The sequence below is a fragment of the Oreochromis niloticus genome, linkage group LG4 (assembly GCF_001858045.2).
Source record: "Oreochromis niloticus isolate F11D_XX linkage group LG4, O_niloticus_UMD_NMBU, whole genome shotgun sequence".
NCBI classification, from domain to species: Eukaryota; Metazoa; Chordata; class Actinopteri; order Cichliformes; family Cichlidae; genus Oreochromis; species Oreochromis niloticus.
The window spans coordinates 414084-435724 of NC_031969.2; the positions used below are offsets into that span (position 1 = coordinate 414084).

Consider the following 21641-nt stretch of genomic DNA (forward strand, 5'->3'; position numbering starts at 1 on the left):
AACTCCCTTTTAACAGGAAGAAACCTCCAGCAGAACCAGGCTCAGGGAGGGGGCGGTGACCAGTTAGGGGAGAGGAGAGAGCCAGATATGAATCATAACTATTGATAAAATGCAGAAGGTGTATAAACAGGTGATGAGAGAGAAAGGACGAGAGAAGGAAAAATACATCATGGGAATCCCCCAGCAGCCTACACCTATTGCAGCATAACTAAGGGAGGATTCAGGGTCACCTGGTCCAGCCCTAACTATATGCTTTAGCAAAAAGGAAAGTTTGAAGACTAATCTTGAAAGTAGAGATAGTGTCTGTCTCCCGAAACTCCCAAACTGGAAGCTGGTTCCACAGGAGAGGGGCCTGAAAACTGAAGGCTCTCCCTCCCATTCTACTTTTAAATACTCTAGGAACAACAAGTAAGCCTGCAGTGTGAGAGTGAAGTGCTCTAATAGGGCGATATGGTACTACAAGGTCATTAAGATATGATGGGGCCTGATTATTTAAGACCTTGTATGTGAGGAGCAGGATTTTGAATTCTGGATTTAACAGGGAGCCAATGAAGGGAAGCCAAAACAGGAGAAATCTGCTCTCTCTTTCTAGTCCCTGTCAGGACTCTTGCTGCAGCATTTTAGAACTGAAGGCTTTTCAGGGAGTTTTTAGGACATCCTGATAATAATGAATTACAGTAGTCCAGCCTGGAAGCAAATCTGAGACAGGATATTTCTAATTTTAGAGATGTTGCACAAATGGAAGAAAGCAGTTCTACATATTTGTTTAATATGTCCATTGAAGGACATGTCCTGGTCAAAAATGACTCCAAGGTTCCTCACAGTGTTACTGGAGGCCAAGGTAATGCCATCCAGAGTAAGAAATATGGTCCTGCTCCTGAAATTCAGAAAAAGAACTGGTCCTAGCACTGAACCTTGTGGAACTCCATATCAGTTTGGATCAGTTTGGTGGTGAGGATGTCTGGTATTTTGGTGTTGAATGCTGAGCTGTAGTCCACGAAGACCATCCCCATGTAGTGCTTGCTGTTCTCCAGATGGCTCAGCGCTCTGTGAAGGGTGATGGGAACGACATCCTCTATGGACCAATTTGCTCAGCAAGCAAACTGATGGGGGTCAAGGGAGGGGGTACAGTCTCTGATTGGCTGAGACACTATCCGCTCAAAAGACTTCATGACTACAGAAGTGAAGGTCTGTAGTCACTGAGGCTGTCTACCAGTGTTTTGGGGATGGGAATGATGGTGGAGGCTTTCAGGCAGGAGGGAACAGTGGCATGAGGAAAGCTGCAACCACCAAGTACCTGCAGAGGGTCAGGCAAGTCCTGAGGAGTCAGCTGAACGGTAAGAACAAGAGCCGGGCTATCAACACCTATGCCCTGCCCGTGATCAGGTACCCTGCTGGGATAATAAGTTGGCCAAAGGAGAAGATAGAAGCCACTGACATCAAGACCAGGAAGGCTCCTGACCATGCATGGAGGGTTTCACCCTAAGTCCAGCACCCTGAGGCTGTACGCTAAGGGGAAGGAAGGGGGCCGGGGACTGGTGAGTGTCAGCACCACGGTCCAGGATGAGACAACAAACATCCACGAATACATCAGGACGATGGCCCCAACCGACGACGTGCTCAGTGAATACCTCAGGCAGCAGAAACCCAAGAAAGAGGAGGAACCATCATGGAAGGACAGGCCCCTGTATGGTATGTACCACTGGCAGATAGAAGAATTTTCTGACATCCAGAAGTCCGACCAGTGGCTGGACCAAGCTGGTCTGAAAGACAGCACAGAGGGACTAATGTGCTGGATTGTCTCAGGGGCATCTTTACACAAGATCCATAGAGGCTGGGGTCTATCACACCAGGCAAGACCCCAGGTGCAGGCTGTGTAAAGATGCCCCAGAGACAATCCAGCACATAACAGCAGGGTGCAAGATGCTAGTAGGCAGGGCATACATGGAACGCCATAACCAAGTGGCCGGCATAGTATACACAAACTTCTGTGCCGAGTATGGCCTGGAAGTCCCAAGGTCAAAATGGGAGACGCCCCCAAGGGGCTAAGATCCTGCGGGACTTCCAGATACAGATGGACAAACTGGTGATGGCTAATCAACCTAGACATAGGATACCGAAAGTCAGCAACATCAGGACGAAGGAACACAAGAAGCTGGACAAGTACCAAGCGCTCTGAGAAGAGCTTGAGAAGATGTGGAGGGTGAAGGTAATGGAGGAGCAGTGACCCCCAAGCTAGGCGCCTGGGAGCTTGAGGGTCCTGCGCAGTATCTTAGCTGTTCCCAGGACTGCGCTCTTCTGGACAGAGATCTCCGATGTTGTTCCCGGGATCTGCTGGAGCCACTCGCCTAGCTTGGGAGTCACCGCACCTAGTGCTGCGATTACCACGGGGACCACCGTTACCTTCACCCTCCACATCCTCTTGAGCTCTTCTCTGAGCCCTTGGTATTTCTCCAGCTTCTCGTGTTCCTTCTTCCTGATATTGCTGTCATTCGGAACCGCTACATCGATCACTACAGCCGTCTTCTCCTGTTTGTCTACCACCACTATGTCTAGGTTGGTTAGCCACCACCATTTTGTCCGTCTGTATCTGGAAGTCCCACAGGATCTTAGCTCGGTCATTCTCCATCACCCTTGGGGGCATCTCCCATTTTGACCTCGGGACTTCCAGGTTCTACTCGGCACAGATGTTCCTGTACACTATGCCGGCCACTTGGTTATGGCGTTCCATGTATGCCCTGCCTGCTAGCATCTTGCACCCTGCTGTTATGTGCTGGATTGTCTCTGGGGCATCTTTACACAGTCTGCACCTGGGGTCTTGCCTGGTGTGATAGACCCCAGCCTCTATGGATCTTGTACTCAGAGCTTGTTCTTGTGCTGCCATGATTAGTGCCTCTGTGCTGTCTTTCAGTCCAGCTTGGTCCAGCCACTGGTAGGATTTCTGGATATCAGCCACCTCCTCTATCTGCCGGTGGTACATACCGTGCAGGGGCCTGTCCTTCCATGATGGTTCCTCGTCTCCCTCCTCTTTCTTGGGTTTCTGCTGCCTGAGGTATTCACTGAGCACTCGGTCAGTTGGGGCCATCTTCCCAATGTATTCTTGGATGTTCGTTGTCTCATCCTGGACTGTGGTGCTGACACTCACCAGTCCCCGGCCCCCTTCCTTCCGCTTAGCATACAGCCTCAGGGTGGTGGACTTGGGGTGAAACCCTCCATGCATGGTAAGGAGCTTTCTTGTCTTTATGTCAGTGGCTTCTATCTTCTCCTTTGGCCAGCCTATTACCCCAGCAGGGTACCTGATCACGGGCAGGGCGTAGGTGTTGACAGCCCGGCTCTTGTTCTTACCGTTCAGCTGACTCCTCAGGACTTGCCTGACCCTCTGCAGGTACTTGGTGGTTGCAGCTTTTCTAGCGGCCTCTTCATGGTTCCCATTCGCCTGCGGGATCCCCAGGTACTTGTAACTGTCCTCTATGTCTGCAATGTTGCCTTCTGGTAGTTCAATCCCCTCAGTTCTGACTACCTTCCCTCTCTTTGTTACCATCTGACTACACTTCTCCAGCCCGAATGACATCCCGATGTCATTGCTGTATAGCCTGGTAGTGTGGATCAGTGAATCGATGTCTCGTTCACTCTTGGCATACAGCTTGATGTCATCCATGTACAGGAGGTGGCTGACAACTGCTCCGTTCCGTAGTCGGTATCCGTAGCCAGTCTTGTTAATGATCTCACTGAGGGGGTTCAGGCCTATGCAGAACAGCAGTGGGGACAGAGCATCTCCTTGGTAGATCCCGCACTTGATGGTGACTTGTGCTATGGGCTTGGAGTTGGCCTCTAGTGTTTTACGCCACATCCCCATTGAGTTCCTGATGAAGGCTCTTACGGTCCTGTTGATCTTGTACAATTCTGGGCATTCCAGTATCCAGCTGTGGGGCATTGAGTCATAGGCCTTCTTGTAATCAATCCAGGCAGTGCACAGGTTGGTCAGTCTGGTCTTGCAGTCTCGGCTGACTGTTCGGTCTACCAGTAGCTGGTGTTTTGCGCCTCTGGTATTCTTGCCAATCCCTTTCTGTGCCCCGCTCATGTATTGACCCATGTGCCTGTTCATCTTAGCCGATATGATGCCTGACAGGAGCTTCCATGTAGTACTGAGGCAGGTTATTGGTTGTTAGTTGGATGGGACCGGTCCCTTCTTGGGGTCCTTGGGGATCAGGACCGTCTGACCTTCGGTTAGCCATTCCGGGTGTCTCTCGTTAACTAGCAGCTGGTTCATTTGTCCTGCCAGACGCTCGTGGAGTGCAGTCAGCTTCTTCAGCCAGTAGGCGTGAACCATGTCGGGCCCTGGTGCTGTCCAACTCTTCATACTGGAGACCCTTTCTTGGATATCTGCCACTGTGATGGTTACAGGACCCTGTTCAGGGAGGTCGCTATGGTCTGCCCTCAGATACACTAGCCACTGAGCATTGCCATTATGGGTTGCGTCCTTCTCCCATATGCTCTTCCAGTATTGCTCCGTCTCCAGCCTTGGTGGTGCTGTTCTCTTATTGTTCCCTTGCCACTGAGAGTACACCTTTGCTGGTTCTGTGGAGAACAGCTGGTTTATTCTCCTGCCTTCTATCTCTCTGGTGTACCTCCTCAAGCGGCTGGCCAAGGCTGTGAGTCGTTTCTTGGCAGTTTCCAAGGCCTCAGGTATGGACAGCTTGCTGTATTTCTTATGCACCTTCTTTGTCGCACCTTTCTGCAACTCCGTTAGTTGGCTAACCTCCCTCCGTGCTACTTTGATCTTGCCCTCTAGCTTCCTTCTCCATGGAGGGTACTGCCCCTTGTGGCTGTTCAACTTGTAGCCAAGCATCTCACTGATCACTGCTGCCGTAGTGTAGATCAGCTTGTTAGTGTCGGTAATCGTGGTTGTAGGTATCGTCCGTAGTGCTGCATTAACATCATCTAGCAGACCTTCTGAGGGTACTTCACGTAATCTTGGTAACCGGCTACGGGGGATCCAGGTTTCAAGCTTGGCCATGATCCTATCTTTCAGGTCAGTTCCTCTCGCACTCAACGATCCTTCTCCTATTGCACTTGGGGCTATGTACCCAATCTCGGGTGGGGGTGATGATATCTCCCCCCTGACCTGGCGTCCTGACTCCTCCTTGCCGTAGCATTTATGTTGTACCTCGTCAATCTCTAGCTGTGACAGCAGTCCCTTCTTTCGAATGTTGGAACACTGAGCTACTAGTTGTTTCGCCGTCATTGTGGATGTTGGGTATCAAAGAATCCATAGGTCCCTCATCCTATTCATGTAGCCCCTTCCGCCAGGGTTACTTGCGTAGTAGCATTCCAACAACGCCCTGTTTTCATCTCTTGCCCACCGATGCCTTCTTGTTCCAGTAGCCCACTTGTCGTCAGGGTGCCCTGGTTCCTCAACACCTGACGCGGACCTTGTTGATCCAGGCGACGTCCGAGCCGGCATGCCTTCATATTTATCTGTCTCGCTAATGTCTGCGGTAGGCTCGCTTTAGCATAGGGGGTCTAGCCTTAGGACCCCTACTGGATACAGACGCCCCAGGCAGGAATTACAGACGCCCCAGGCAGGAATATGAATATATGAATGAATATCTATCTATCTATCTATCTATCTAACTATCTGGGACCATACATAGTGCATGTATTTTGCACTAATCTGATACCATAGTGCAGGTCTGCATATGCATGCCTCGATTTCTTCTTTCTTATTCTTATGGATAAAGCATGAGGAGAGAGGAAGAGCGAGGAAAAGGAGACTAAACGGTGCTTTATTTCTCCTCTTTCTCTCTCCTCATGCTTTATCCAGTTATCTCATGGCCTTCCACTCAGAGATCAAGGAGTGAGCTCTGAGTTTGCATGGTAAAACTGAATGTTGACAAAGATGATGACAAAGTCTCACTGCATGAGATTTGTTAGCTGTAAGTGTAGTTTGTACGTCTTGTTCTGCAGTTTGTGTAAACAGAAAGGTGATGAGACCTTTAGCTTCAGCAGCCATCAAACATGTAACACAAACTGGGATTTAAATAAGCAAAGGCTTTGCTCCATGATGGGATGTCTTCCACTTCATCACACCGCTCATCTTTGCCTCTCGGTAAGTATGTGCACTTTAGGGTTTATTTGAGGCTGCTGTCCTCTTTTCTTACCCGGTGACAGTCTCCTCCTGACAGGACTTCCTGGATGAAGACTGCAGGGCCGTCAGGCCTGTTGGAGCCTCCTCCAATGGTGATGCCTAAACTGCCGGATCGTGCTATTGAAATAAGCTGAATCACCCCTTCACCTGGATGACTAAGAACACAAAGACATGGATAATCAATTTTGGAAGTTAGGAAAAGGGGCCTGTAGTTCACTTCAATTTACAGGACCTGCTTCTCTAAGCTGGGTGGAAGACACTGGACTAAAATTGTGGTGTCCAGTGTTACTGGCAACTCGGAGGGTTTTTAATTTAGCTTGAGTCCACACCTATAGCCAATTTAGAATGACATTAACCTAACGTATATGCCTTTGGACACAAACACAGGGAAATGATGCAAATAACACAATAAAGGCTGATCGCAGGATTAAAAAGTGGATAATGGCAGAAGTAGTTCCATGGTTAAGAAAAACAGCTTAACATAGTTCAAGGATTTAGATGTATCATTGGCAACAGTGTACAATCAAGAGATGAATGAATGAAATACAACAAGGTGCAAACCACAGGTTACACTCAGAACTGGAGGCCAGATTAGACTTTGACAGAAACAAGGCTTTACTCTAGAAATGGAAAAACAATATCTTTGGACAGATGAAACCAGGATGAACTCTGATCACAATGTTTGAAAGGACAGAAAGGAGAACATGATCCAAAGAATACCACAACATGTGTCCAACATGGCAGTTAGAGCACTGCACGCATCAGAGTCAAAGCTTTGTTGTCAAAAACCATATGTACTCATCATACACAGGAACTCAAAATTCACAGTGCTCCCATTACATATGACATTATGTTACATATACACAACAGCGTACAACACAGTCTAATTGTTTGTAGGCAACAGTTTGTGTGGATGTTGGGTGGGGGAATCAGGGAAGGGCGATGGTGGAGGTTCAGAGGGAAAAGGTGAATGAAGGTGTTCATCTGTAAGTCTGATACCAATAAAAAAAAGAACATAGAGACACAAGGACAAAACACAAACTACGGAAGAAAAGGGACACTTTTTTTAATTTTACATTTTTATTTACATTTAACCTTTTGTATTGTCTATACTGTCGATTTTGTTAACTAACATCACAACCTTTGTGACTGCCTGTTCATGAAAAGCACTTAATAAATAAACTTTACTTACAAATTCTTCTTAGACTCCTTCTAAGATGTGACAATGTGCTGGTACAGCTTTGTTTTAGCCACACTGGTTTCAATAATAAACAAATGGTTAAAATAAACAATGTTTCCTACTGGTCTGAAACAGGAAGTGAACAGTCTGATGTTAGTCAGAGGTACAATATTGGAGCATGAGTTATGGATGGTAACCTCCCACAGAGAGGCAGGATGACCAGTTTTAATCACCTCCTGATAGGAGGCCCACTGTCTGTGATCAGTCTCAGACAGACTGGCAAATAATCACAGATAAGTGCTATTCATCTGCAACGTGTCTCTGTGCAGTGGGAGCTTCTCAGATCAGCTGGTTATATTCTGGGTTTATTCCTACATAAACCAAGGCTGCCCTCCTGCAGCAGCTCTGTCATGATCTGTGGAAGAGTTTTGCCATTTCTGTCTCCAGTCACAGCTTTCCTGGTGTGACTGGAGCCTAAACAATCTGGAAAAAGTCCTGCAGCTTCCCAAAACTCAAATAAGATTTTCTTTTTATTTTCTTGTTTCATTATTATGATGTTCTGACATTAATTACATTAGCCCTGCTGACATTTTCCCTTAATGAAAAGTGGTTCACTTTCAACCACTTTGTTCATCCCAACCTAACCAACCAGAACTTATTCTTTTAGCTCCAACACTTTCTTGATGGTCGGGTTGATAATGAGCCTGTATTAAATATGAACTCTTACCTGAGGGAGCGCAGCATGGGCCCACTGTTGTTGTACATGCTCTGAGAGCCTGCTGGGCTCAACAGCAAAGGACTCTGGGAGCGTGACGAGGAACCGGATGATGTGCTATCCAGGTAGCGACCTCCTTTGGATTTGAAAAACAAACAAACAAAAAATTAGATGAGAGAAATACCCCAGATTACAGTTATTTTAGGAAAGGGCAGTTAGCAATCCAGACTCCTTTCAGCTGCTCCCTTTAGCACACAGCAGATCATCTGCCTCCATCTCATATTTCCAGCGCCGGCGCCGTCTCGGATGGCAGCTTGTCTAGCATGCTCTCTGCAGCTGAAAATTACTTTCCCCTTTCTTTCTTTTCCTCTTATTTATTTCTTTTTGTCTACTTAGTCAGTTTTTTAGTTTATACTTCTTGTGTAGTCGAGAAGTTTTTATCCGTGTTTGGATACGAAACTCCGTGTAAAACTACTGAGATGACCGCGACGCCACGATGCCCCTTTGTCTATAGCCGGGACCAGCTGCTGGGACTAAGACAGCATAGCCATGCCGGTGTTCAGCATGAGATCCCTGCAGTGATCAAGAGGAACTACCGCGGCTGCAGAACGGGGAAAATGCGAAGACTGAGGAGGAAAAGATTTCGTCCTGCTCTCCCGTCTGTGGTGACTGGCAATGTCAGATAGCTGGTTAATAAGATGGAGGAGATCGCGACGCTAACAAGGACAGAGAAAGTTTTCCGAGAATGCAGTGTTATGTGTTTCACGGAGACATGGCTGCACAAAAACATCCCGGACCAGGTGGTGGATATAAACGGATTTACGTGTGTGAGAGCGGACAGGGACCCAGGCAGCAGCGAGAAGAAGAGGGGAGGAGGACTCGCTTTGTATGTTAACAACCGCTGGTGTTCCCCCAGTCATGTTAAGGTGAGGATGGCTGTGTGTAACAAACACATCGAACTGTTAGCAGTCGGTCTTCGACCATATTATCTACCGCGTGAGTTTACCCTCGCCATTATCGTCATTGTTTACATCACCCCTGATGCCAACGCGGCGCAGGCGTATGACGTCATCAGCTCTGCGACAGCGGACCTACTAAATCGTAGTCCCTCTGCGTTTGTGGCTATAACGGGCGATTTTAACCACATGAACCTCTCCACTGTTCTACCTACATTCAAGCAGTATGTGGACTGCAAAACAAGAGACAATAAAACACTGGACCTGTTTTATGCCAATGCTGCTGAGTCATACACCTCCAGCCCTCTCCCTCGTCTGGGCAGGGCTGATCACAACCTGGTCTACCTCCAGCCCCTTTACAGACCTGCCGTTCAGAGACAACCTGCAGCCACAAAAACGGTCACAACATGGACAAGGGAGTCGGAAGAGACTCTGCAGGGATGCTTCAAGTCAACTGACTGGGATGTTCTTTGTGATTCTCATCAGGACAATATTGACAATCTAACAGGCTGTGTTACAGACTACATCAACTTCTGTGTGGACACTGTGGTCCCCAAAAAACCATTCTGTGCTTCCCCAACAATAAGCCCTGGGTTACCAAAGACATCAAAGCAACCCTGAACAAGAAAAAAAGAGCTTTCAGAAACGGTGACAGAGATCAGCTGAAACTGGTGCAGAAAGAGCTGAAAGCCAAGATTGCAGAGGGTAAAGAGTCCTACAGAAGGAGGCTGGAAAACAGACTGCAGGAAAACAACACCGGGGATGTGTGGAAGGGAATGCGGGCCATCACTGGCCTGAGACAAAAGAGAGGTGTTGGGATGGATGGGGACGTCGAAAGTGCTAACAACCTAAATCTACACTTCAATAGGTTCGACTGCCCTGCGTCTCCTGTCTCCACACCCAGCTCTTCCCATCTTCTCCTTTCGCCTCCCCCCTCTCCTGCCCCCTCAGACTGTCTCACTCTGTCCCTCTCAGCAGATGACATCAAAAAAGAATTGGGCAGACTCCACTCCGGCAAAGCTGCTGGTCCTGATGGTGACAGTCCCAGGGCCCTCAGGTGCTGTGCTTCCCAGCTGTCTGGAGTTCTACAACGGATCTTCAACATGAGCCTGGAGATGCAGAGAGTCCCATCACTCTGGAAGCAATCCTGCCTGGTTCCTGTCCCTAAAAAGATCAACCCGTCGACCCTCGGTGACTACAGGCCAGTGGCTCTGACCTCACATGTCATGAAGACGCTGGAGAAACTCATCCTGAAACATCTGTGTCTGCTGGTGGAGCCCTGGCTGGACCCCCTGCAGTTTGCTTATCAACCTCGTATCGGTGTGGAGGATGCCATCATCTACCTGCTGGACCAGGCTTATTCTCACCTGGACATTGTTGGGAGCACTGTGAGGGTCATGTTCTTTGACTTCTCTAGTGCTTTTAACACGATCAGACTATCACTGCTGGGGAATAAGCTCACGGAAATGCAGGTGGACGCCCCACTGGTAGGTTGGATTACGGACTATTTAACAAGTCGACCACAGCATGTCCGACTGAAGAGCTGCCGCTCAGATAACATCCTGAGCAGCACGGGGGCGCCGCAGGGGACGGTCCTATCACCCTTCCTCTTCACCCTCTACACATCTGACTTCAGGTACAAGTCTCAGTCATGCCATCTGCAGAAATTCTCTGATGACTCTGCCATCGTGGGCTGTATCAGGGATGGACAGGAGGAGGAGTACAGGAGTGTAGTGGACAGCTTTGTCGAGTGGCGTGAGCTAAACCACCTACGTATTTATTCACCAGGATATAGTTATGTATATTACTTCGTTAGAGTTATCCGATACTATGTCTTGCACAATCCTACTGTATATTACTGTGCACTATTCTTATTGTATATATTGTATATCTTATATCTATTTCATCTGTTCCTCTGTCTCTCCTGCTGCTTTGAGCATGTACATGACAAAAGAATTTCCCTCGGGATAAATAAAGTTGTTCTTATTCTTATTCTTATCTCACCATTATCCCAGCATCCTCCTCTGTCGCACCGGCCCTCTGGATATCCTCCTTCACTACATGCATGAGTCTCTGAGGTCTTCCTCTTTTCCTCCTGCCTAGCAGCTCCAGCTTCAGCATCCTTTGTCCAATATATCCACTCTCCCTCCACTGCACGTTTCCAAAACCATCCCAAACCCCTGAACTCACTTCCACCCACTCCACACTGTCTGTTGCTTTGGATGTTTGATCCCAGTATTTAAACTCACTACCTTTGCACCTTCATGCTGACCTTTCCACCCGTCTCTGTCTCATACTCCAGTTTCTGTCTGGCTTGTACAGACTTTCATTAGTCCAGTCTCCAGAGCATACCTCCACCTCTTAAGGCTCTCTTCCACCTGCTCTCTACTCTCACAATTTTCTCTGCAAAAATCAGGATCACTTCTTAACCAGTTTGCTCTTTTTTAATTAATCTAATTAAAAGTTGTCTCAAAGTATGAGTTCATTAAATGGCCCCATTTGGCATTTTTTCCTTTTAAAACATTATTTCTACTTGAGTCGCACTTAATTCCTATAAATGTTTAACACGAGCAAACTGGTCTCATACTACACATATAACATAATGTTCTCTTTTTTAGAACGTTATTTTTCCTCTGGGTTGTACTTGCACCCTAGCTTAAAGACCTCAATGCAATTTTTTAGCATCAGCGAGGCCTGACTGTTTACATTAGCACACCAGACACATCACAATCAAATTTCTCTTCATAAACCAGTGTTTTTACACCAAGCGAGGAGTGGTCCATGCAGCCTACAGCAGCAAAGCCAACAGCATGGAGCAGCTCATCACTGCTGTTAGTGAGGGTCTTTTTCTCGCTGTTCTCGTGTCTCTAGAGAGACTTTCAGGCTCTTGCAGTATATTCCTGTGAACCATCCATACTAACAATTCTTAACGTAGTCTTCTAATGCAAACCACATTATAGTGCCGTCTCTCCTTATTCTGGAGCTGAAGCCTGATGTATCAGCAGCACTGCTCACATGCTGGAGCTCTGTTTAACAGCTCGGCAGCAGCTGGCTGCCTCCTCTCCAAGTCAAACAGATGTTGGTAAATGTGCACTTGTCATAAGGCATTTTAAGGTCGACTTACTCCTTCCTGCCCATGGGCAGAGTACTCTGACTAAAATAGAACGGTTGTTTTCTATTTTTGATCTTAAATGTTAAAGGTCATGTTGGTCTATGCTTTAGAAAGTGGACAACAGTTTGAAGAATACCTGAAAGTATACTTTTTAACCACAAACTGATCAAGAAAATATTACCAAATAATAATAAAATAATAATGACATAATCAATAGACTGAGACGTCACTTTGTCATGGACTTTAAGGCCATTTTCCACTGTTTCCATGCTGTGACTCTAGCCCCGTGGGAAAAGTTAGGCTTCAAGGCTTGCTGCTAGCCAGGCTCCCTAAGAAACGGTCAACACTGTTGAAAAGCTGCATGTTAACCCAAACCACAATCACCAAACACCATCAAGTCATTGCTTCAGGTATGTGGATGACACCTGGGTGAAAATCAAATCTCAGGACGTTCCACATTTCACGGATCACATTAAGTCGGTGGACAAACACATCAAATTCACCAGGAGGATATGAAAAGTGGCAGGTTAGCCTTCTTAGACTGTGAGATTTCCATCAGTAATGGGGGACATCTAAAAGCTGATGTGTACCGGAAACCTACACATACGGATGCTACGACACAGAGCGAACACCATCCCCACAGACACAGCGGCCAGGGAGGCAGAAGAACAGCACATCAAGAAGGCCCTGAGTAAATGTGGTTATCCCAGCTGGACTTTTGTCAAAGCTGGGAAGGTTCCTAAAGAGGGAAGAAGGACAACTGCTGTCTATGCAAAAACCCTTAGTGAACCCCTATGTCTCAGGAGTATTGCAACAGTTGATTTTCTCTAAAAGATGTATCTCTGTGGCTTTTAAACCCCAAAACATGCTGTGGTAAAAATCAGTCCGCCCCAAGGATCGGTCCCCCGGCACAAACAGAGGACAGTGTTCCTAGGGAGCCTGACTAACAGTAAACCTTTAAGCTTAACCTTTCTTATGGGCTACTGTCACACCATGGAAACAAATGGCCTTAATGAAAAAAGTCCATGAGAAAGTGACTTCTCAGTCTATTGATTATTGTTACGTGATGGCTGAGCTTCCTGACAGAGACATAACAGAAAAAAACTGTTTCTTCTCTGTCAGGAAGCCCTGAAGGCAGTTTGATCTACTGAAAGACTACACCATGTTTCCTCATCCAAAGCAGAGGAGCAGACAAAAACATGTTTCTCTACATGCAAACACATTATTACAGCAGTACTGTGTCACGTGCATGACAAAAACACTTTGTTCTAATGTAAATACAGCAACAGCTTTTTATTAGGAAGAAATTAAAATGAAAGTGGAAATCACCAAGCAGAGCTAAGCAGAAACGTCCCTACCTTGCTGGATCGGAGAGTTCCGTGTTGATCCGGTGCTGCCATTAGATCCATATTTCTCTAGCAGATCAGCAAATTCCCTCCTTTTCAAGAGAAACAGATGTTGAGACATGACAGGATGACTGCATGTTACACATTAAAGCCAATGATGTTGTAATGATTTGTGTAGATCTGGACAGCTTTGCTTTGGGAAGTGATACAGGTACATATATGCTCTTTTAAGTCATATACTCCAGGAAAATCACAACACATCGGAATGAATGGCACGCAACCATTCTGCTGAGTACTTTTTGCAGCCCTTCTTTATCAATGAATACATTTTAGAAGTGGAACATAGTTTATAGATGACCGTAAGTTTACAAAGGTCTGCTCATTTCATTACCCCAAATCCTAAAACATCAGGACACTGTGTAAAATGTAAATGTAAAACAGAATGTGACTATTTCTAGGCTTCATCAATACATATTTTATCCAAATATCAACATATCAAATGTTTACACTGAGTACAGTTTTTATATTTCATGAATAATATGAGCACATGTTAAATTTGAAGGCAACAACACATTTTAACAAAGTTAGGTCAGGGTCACGAAACGCTGGACAACTGAAGAGAAACAGCAGTGGTAACAGGTCAGTAGCATCATTGTGTATAAAACAATTTTAGAATAAGATTTCTTTAATGATGCGTCACGGTTATATTAGTTAACCACAACTAAACTAAAGAACTAAAACTAGGTGTGAAAAACATTGTAATTAACTGAAATCAAAATGAAGGCCTTCATATTTGAATAGTGCAGATATTAGAAGAGGATTGCTTCTGAACTGGCCTCCCTGCAGTCCAGACCTTTCAGCACCTGAGAACATTTAGAGCTTTATGAAATGAAAAAGACAAAAAGAAGAGCTGGGACTGCTGAGAGTCCTCTATCAGGCAGGAGCGGGACAAAAAAGTCCAGCAGCTGCTCTCCTTAGCTCACAGACGATTATGGAAGCAGGGATGCTACACAGTGGGAAACATGAGCTTTTCCAGTGTTTTTCACACACGTTGCTGCCATCAACTTCAACATTTTCTCAGTTTAAACATTTAAAATAAATGAAAACAGTGACGCAGCTTTTTCACAGTTCAAAATGAAAATCCTTGTTTCATGAGACAGGCCACAAACAAGGATCTTACAACACCACAGTATGATAGTCCCTGTGGACGCTGATTTAAATTTGGCATTTCTAAGCAGATTATGATAAGCAGTCACATTGGCTGTGGAAAAATAAAGACACAAACTGAGCTTGGAAAGAAAAAATAAAAATAAAAACACACCTCACATCTGCTATTATCAGCAGCAACAGACGATTGGGTTAAAGGTTTTACACTGAAGGATGAGCAGATATGTGCTGTCAGTGCTGACTCCCTCTTTCCTCCATAGAAACAGCTTTTGGGGCATTTAGGGTCTGATATAGCACCATGACACGCCTGTGCCTGTTTAGCAACATTCACCATCCGCGCATGCGTGTGTGCGTGTGTGTGTGTGCGTGCGTGTGCGCACGTACGTGGGTGTGTGCGTGCATGCATGTGTGTGTGTGTGTGTGTGTGCATGCATGCATGTGCGTGTGTGTGTGTGCATGCATGTGTGTGTGTGTGTGTGCGTGCATGCATGTGTGTGTGTGTGTGTGTGCATGCATGTGCGCGTGTGTGTGTGTGCATGCATGTGCGCGTGTGTGTGTGTGCATGCATATGTGCGTGTGTGTGTGCGTGTGTGTGCATGCATGTGTATGCGTGTGTGTGTGTGTGTGTGTGTGTGTGTGTGTGTGTGTGTGTGTGAGAGAGAGAGACAGATTTAGGCTCAGTCACCTTCAGCTGACTGTTGTGATTTCAAAGCCATGGATTGAATTGAACTGAACTTTGGGTTAGCTCGTGTTGCCGTCTGTTCTGTTTCACTAAAACATGCAAACATGTTTGCAGAGTGCTTCTCACAAAGCACAATGCTGCAGATGAAAAAGCTTAACTTATCAGTAAGTGGGTTTTTCTTTTAACTGTAATTTGCTGCTGGTAAGCAAACAGCACATGCTGGGACCCTTCTGGCTTGTCTTTGTGTTGGGGTGGGGGTGCAGGCAGATATAAAGATAGAGACGAATAATCCCCACTCCCAGTCCCCAGCACCACTGCTGTCTGCCCCGCCAGCTCCTCTGGGCTGCAGGGTAGTTAAAGCACACAGTGCAGATTAACATACAATGCTCATCATGTCATCCAAAGCATCGTCTCCGTTAAGCTCTCCCCCTCCCGACTCTGCTGTCACATCCTCTGCGCAGAACACAAAGAGATGGAGAAGGGAGGATAGAGTGGCTCAGGCAGCCTCACTGCTGACACAGCCAGGCCTCAGAGAAATAGGTACGCTTAAACTACACACAACATTGTAATTCTACATATCCACCCTGTATGTAACTGACTTCAGTCTGACACGTATCTTCTCCAACAGCCGAGGTATAAATCCCGACTGTCACGCTGTCTTCACTGAACACGCAGAATATTGCATTTTTAAGTAAAGCTCATGGCTGACACTAGTGTGCTAAAGTCTCACTGTTTAAATATGCAAATCCTCTACTACCTTTGTCACGGATCACGTTGTGTGCAGTGGATTTGAAGGGAAGACAAGGCCAATGCTGACAGCTGGCACTGACCTTGTTTTCACTCAGACTGGCCATAGTCAGATTAGAAAGCTGGTTCAACACTAATACTACCAGCCAGGAGTAATGCTAGTATGGTGCTGTCAGCACAGTTCAGGCATCATGTGTTCCACTCATTTTGAGCTTGTTATTCACGAGTTGTTTGAGTGGAGCTGGTGTGTGGAACAAAAGGAATGAAAATGGATGCATCTTTTTTTGGTGCTAGTTTGCTTCTCACCCCCAACAAAACAAAACCAAAAACAAGAACAAACAAACAAACAAACACAATAAGAAAATACTGCTGTTCAGGCTGCGACTGGAGTGCCCGCAATTCTTTTAGTTCAACGTCATCGAAAACTGTTTTTAGTCCATTAGATCTGGTCCACATTGAGCCCAAGATGAACGCCTTTTTGGACCACATGTATCTCAAATGTAACCATAACTCTGACAAAGCACAGTAAACAGACAACGCTGGCAGGTTGTTAAGACGACGTCTAGAACAAGCTTCTTTACATATAAACCCACCCAACAAAAATCTGTAAATCTAAAAAACTCTAAAGTTTACCAGATTCATTTGGTGTCATTTGGCGGTGGTTGAGTTTGTATCTAGATGCTGTGGGGCTGGGTATCATCACTGATTTCTATAACTGATTCAATTCTGACTCACAAGGTCCTGATTCGATTCAGTTTAGAGTCAGAAATATTATAATTCTGATCATTTATCAGAACATATCCATATTTTATATCTATGTATAAAAATAAAGCTGACACTGTGAGACTTCATCAGAGGTGTGAGCATCACAGTAGATGCCTTTGTGTCAAAGTAACTGAGGATAAAACACAGGAAACATGAAGGCATGCTGAGATCAGACGAGATCGGGCGATCTCAGGGTGCTATGGCCGTGATCTCAGAAGCTAAACAGCGTTGGGCTTGGTTAGTACTTGGATGGGAGAAAAACATGAAGGCGACTTTCCTGTCCTGGGTTTTTACAGCAGATAACCTTAAAAATATTCTGCAGTAGAACAAAAACTGAAGAAAACCATGAATCAGCATCTGAACATGACCTGATGCTGCTGAAGTGAAGCAGAGCAAAGTTACAGAGGTTTGATTACAGACACAGCTGAGAGTTTTACAACTGGATAAAACAGTTGTAAAACTGTCACATAAAAAATTCATGACGATGGTTTTCAAACGTGAAGCGTAGTTTGATCTTCTGTTGCTGCTGGTTCAGTCAATTTTGGTCGGAGAGTAACGAAACCTGCAGCATCAGAATCTGTGAGCAGAACGGGGGATCCACGCTCTGTGTTTACATCTTGGTGGGGAATTTGTTTACCTGCTCTCATTTGCTGTTTTAGCTGTTTGGTGATTGTTGAAATAGTTTTCTGAGCTTCTGGATTTCTGGCAAAATACATACATAATTAAAAATCGATTCAGGATTTAATGAATGCATTATTCAAACTAAAATCAGGTATATTGATTTTTTTAAACCCACCCCTAGTGACACCCCTGTCCACAAGGTGGATTTTCAAGGGATTGTTGACAGTATAAAAACGGATTCTTGATGGACCTTTGGGCCCTCTTCAAAAGCAGGACCTACAGTAAACCAAGACAGTACTCCTTTTTGAACAGCATTCAGGGGGCAGCACTGCTGTTTAGGGCCAAAAAATAGATTTCGACTGTGGATGCAAGTCAATGTAGTCTCCCACATACAAGCTCATTTTTATAGTCTGCAGAGAAACATTAACACACAGGACTGTAGACAGACATCTGCTTACTTTGCTTCCTCATCTCTGGCTACAAGAAGTCGCATGTGATTGGTTGCAGAGGCTGCTCTCAAGATATCCACAGCTCTGTGAAAGACATGCAAACACATTTACACAGATTGTCTTCATCACTACTGTTAACATGAGAGCAGTAACTTTAGCAGATTACCTTTCACTTGTGACACCTACTAGGCTGTCTCCATTCACCTCCAAGATCTGGTCCCCTGGCATCAGGTTTCCTGTGAAAGGTTAAACACAGATTACATCAAAGTCCAAACTCCAGAGGGGGGGTGGGGGGCATCAGCTGGACTGCAGTGGTTCGTTTTGGACTTTTCTTTCTTTCAGTTGATCCCAAAATGTGATATGTGTTTAAAGAAACTACTGTCAAGAGAATGAGCTGCCTGGTTAGTTTGAAATATAAGGCAGTATAATATAGTTCCCGCAGGGAACTGTGCTGGCACCGTTCCTCTTCACCCTCTACACTGCAGACTTCTCCATCAACTCCCCACGCTGCCACCTACAGAAGTTCTCTGACGACTCTGCCATAGTCGGCCTCATCACAGGTGAGGACGACTCAGAGTACAGACAGTGGACTCTGGACTTTGTTGACTGGTGTCAGCAGAACCACCTGCTGATCAACGCCGGGGAAACCAAGGAGTTGGTGGTGGACTTCCGGAGACGCAGACCCACCACACTGACACCAGTGAACATCCAGGGAGTGGACATTGAGATAGTGGACTCTTATAGGTACCTGGGTGTTCACCTGAATAATAAACTGGACTGGAGCCACAACACTGATGCTCTTTACAGGAAGGGTCAGAGCAGACTCTACCTGCTGAGGCGGCTGAGGTCATTTGGAGTCCAGGGAGCGCTTTTAAAGACCTTCTATGACTCTGTGGTGGCATCTGTCATTTTTTACAGTGTTGTATGTTGGAGCAGCAGTTTATCAGCAGCTGAGAGGAAGAGGTTGGATAAACTCATCAGGAAGGCCAGCTCTGTTCTGGGATGCACCCTGGACCCAGTGCAGGTGGTGGGAGACAGAAGGACTCTGGCCAAAATAACATCTCTGATGGACAGAGTCTCCCACCCCATGCATGGAAATGTTGCTGAACTGCAGAGCTCCTTCAGTGACAGACTGCTGCATCCTCGATTCATGAAGGAGCGTTTCCGCAGGTCCTTCCTCCCTGCAGCTGTCAGACTGTACAATCAGAGCTGCTCCCAACAATCACAGATGTTTACATCAGCACTGTAACAACTTCTACTGTTATAACTGCACATTACTTTTTCTCAGCCTATATATACACTAACTTATTGGAAGTTACATGTCTACTTTTTAATGCACAGGTACAACACACAATCTGCACTTTTCTAATTATTCTAAATATTCTTAACTATTTAAACATCTTTCAGTATCCTGCTCTGTTTGCACACTATATGTACGCTAATTTTAACAACTGTACTGTATTCTGCTCTGGTAACTGTTGTCCATGATGGAAATATGTAAAAACTCTGTTTTCTGTTCTGTGTCCTGTTCTTTTTGTATATGTGTGTTTTTTTGCTGCTGATACAACCAAATTTCCCCTTGTGGGACAATTAAAGGATTATTCTATTCTATTCTTATATAATAAGCTCAAGTTGTTCATGTTCAGTTATTTCTAAATCAGTACCAATTGTCCATTAATATATCACGTTTGTGTAATCAAAGGAAACCTCAGTTTTGTTAGAGTTATCTGATTTTTACTCTACTACAAACTCCTTAGAGTATGTTTAAAAAGAACATAGAAAACAAAATACAATATTGTTCACTTAGGAACGAAGGAAATATTGCCCAGAGTGTGCGGTGCTTGGCTGAGGTTTTCACTCTCAGAGTGAGTCCTTGTTCCATTATATGAGGGACTTTCAAAGTTTTGTTTTGGTCATGGATTGGCCTCCCCAAAGCCCAGACATTATTGAAGCAGTGTGGGATCATCTTGACAAAAAACAGAACTAAAGGCAGAAACATTCAAAGAAGAGCTTTGAATGTCCTTCAAGAAGCCTGGGGAACTATTGAAGACTGCTGAAAGAAATGACAGAAAGCTACCTCAGAGAGTTTAGGCTGTGCTGAAGAATAAAGGTGCTCACACCAAATTTTCTCTTTCAAATTTACCCCCCATGGGGGGTGGCTGTAGCTCAGGAGGTAGAACAGGACTACTACTGATCCAAAGGTTGGTGGTTCAATCCCTGGCTCCCCCCTAGTCTGCATGCCAAATATCCTTGCAGGGTAAATGGGAACAAGAAGACTGTAGAGTTCCACTGGGATTAAAGACCATCCTTTTGATGCTGAGCTTAAGGTTTTGTAGAGTTGTATAAAGCACTTTGAGTGCTCAGTGAGAGTACAAAAGCGCTATATAAGAACCAGTCCATTTACCATTTAAACAGCAACATCTTCCAGATTTTACTGTGAAGTCACTTGGAATTGACATGAAAATCTTAGTGATGAGTGGGGGTGTGAACTGTGAACTCAGCTCTTCTGACTACAGTTTAAGTTACAACAGTTTTTACAGACACTTCTCTCTTTGCCCTATATCCATCATTCATGGTACGGTACACAAAAAGTAGGCCAAGACAATCTTGTGCTGTATATTATTCATGTTTTAATACTCACAGGAGATGTGCTCCAAAAATACTTGTTCTCACTGCAAAGGTCTTCAGTCAGACCACTGTCAACATTCATTTCTATTCTTTGGCTTTTGGAGTCATTCATTCTTCATCAATGGGAAAATTAAGCACAAGGACTCACTAAATTTGGACATTATGTAGTAGACGCACAAACAAAGCATTTGTACACATAAAATAACACCAGCACCGCTGCAGACTGCATGCTTGCTCCCAGGCGACATGTTCAAGGTGTTGCTGTGAAATATCGGTGGAGAGAATGGAAATGTCTACAAATAACTGCTGTAGTGCATGAGTAGTACTGACGGACCAGAGCATCATGTAGCTCCTTTCCTTCTGTTATGTGGCTTTTTTATAGGCCTTTTATAGTCCTCTCCACCTCTTTTGAACTTTCTGGGAAATATTCAAGAATGACCCAGTTAGTAATATTGCTTCACATAGAACCTATAACTGTTCAGTCATTCTCCAACAGAGATGTTGGAGAATGACTGAACATTTACAGTCCCACAAGTATTTTCTCTTTTTCTTATAGTCCCAATTCAGAGGCTGAAATAGAAACTTTTACTACCTTTGTTCTAGAATTATTGTCTTCTGCGTGGGGGTCAAAGTAGCTGGTCCAAATTCAAATGGGAGACTGTGCTGTTCTAGCACACCCTGACCAAAGGTTTCTGGATTTCAAGTCAAACTTGTCTTACCATCAGTTGAAGCAAGGCCACCTGGCAAAATTCGTTTGACGTAGACTCCAAACTCCTCTCCAGTTAGCTCTTTCACTCCACCTATCACTTTAATTCCTGTTGGGGGGGGGGAGAGAGAGAGAGAGAGAGAGAGAGAGAGAGAGAGAGAGAGAGAGAGAGAGAGAGAGAGAGAGAGAGAGAGTACTTTAATGGGTTTTCCACTGTTTCTTTAATGATCTTTTGCTTTCCAACCACTTTGTGCCTTGTAAAAAATGACTGTCATCTTGAGATGGCAGTGGAGTCACTGCCTGGAAACAATGCCTCAAAGTGAACACTCTAATTTTCTGGGTTAACCTGCAACATCTGCAAAATACCTGCAAAAAACTGCTCAAGCACAACAGACAGAGGTTCATGTCTCCTGGCACAC

General features: G+C 45.3%; 1 protein-coding gene across 7 annotated transcripts in view; it reads right to left on the bottom strand.

Annotated features, from left to right (window-relative positions):
- Positions 1-21641, bottom strand: part of si:dkeyp-72e1.9 (syntaxin-binding protein 4) — a 53346-nt gene that overhangs the window by 20565 nt on the left and 11140 nt on the right. For all 7 annotated transcript variants that reach the window (XM_019358384.1, XM_025906667.1, XM_019358383.2 and 4 more), the window contains 6 exons: positions 21236-21331; positions 18055-18124; positions 17898-17972; positions 13470-13549; positions 8056-8179; positions 6162-6303 (listed from right to left, as the gene is read on the bottom strand). In XM_019358384.1, the coding sequence (XP_019213929.1) occupies positions 6162-6303; positions 8056-8179; positions 13470-13549; positions 17898-17972; positions 18055-18124; positions 21236-21331 (587 nt within the window). The remainder of the gene's footprint in view (positions 1-6161; positions 6304-8055; positions 8180-13469; positions 13550-17897; positions 17973-18054; positions 18125-21235; positions 21332-21641) is intronic.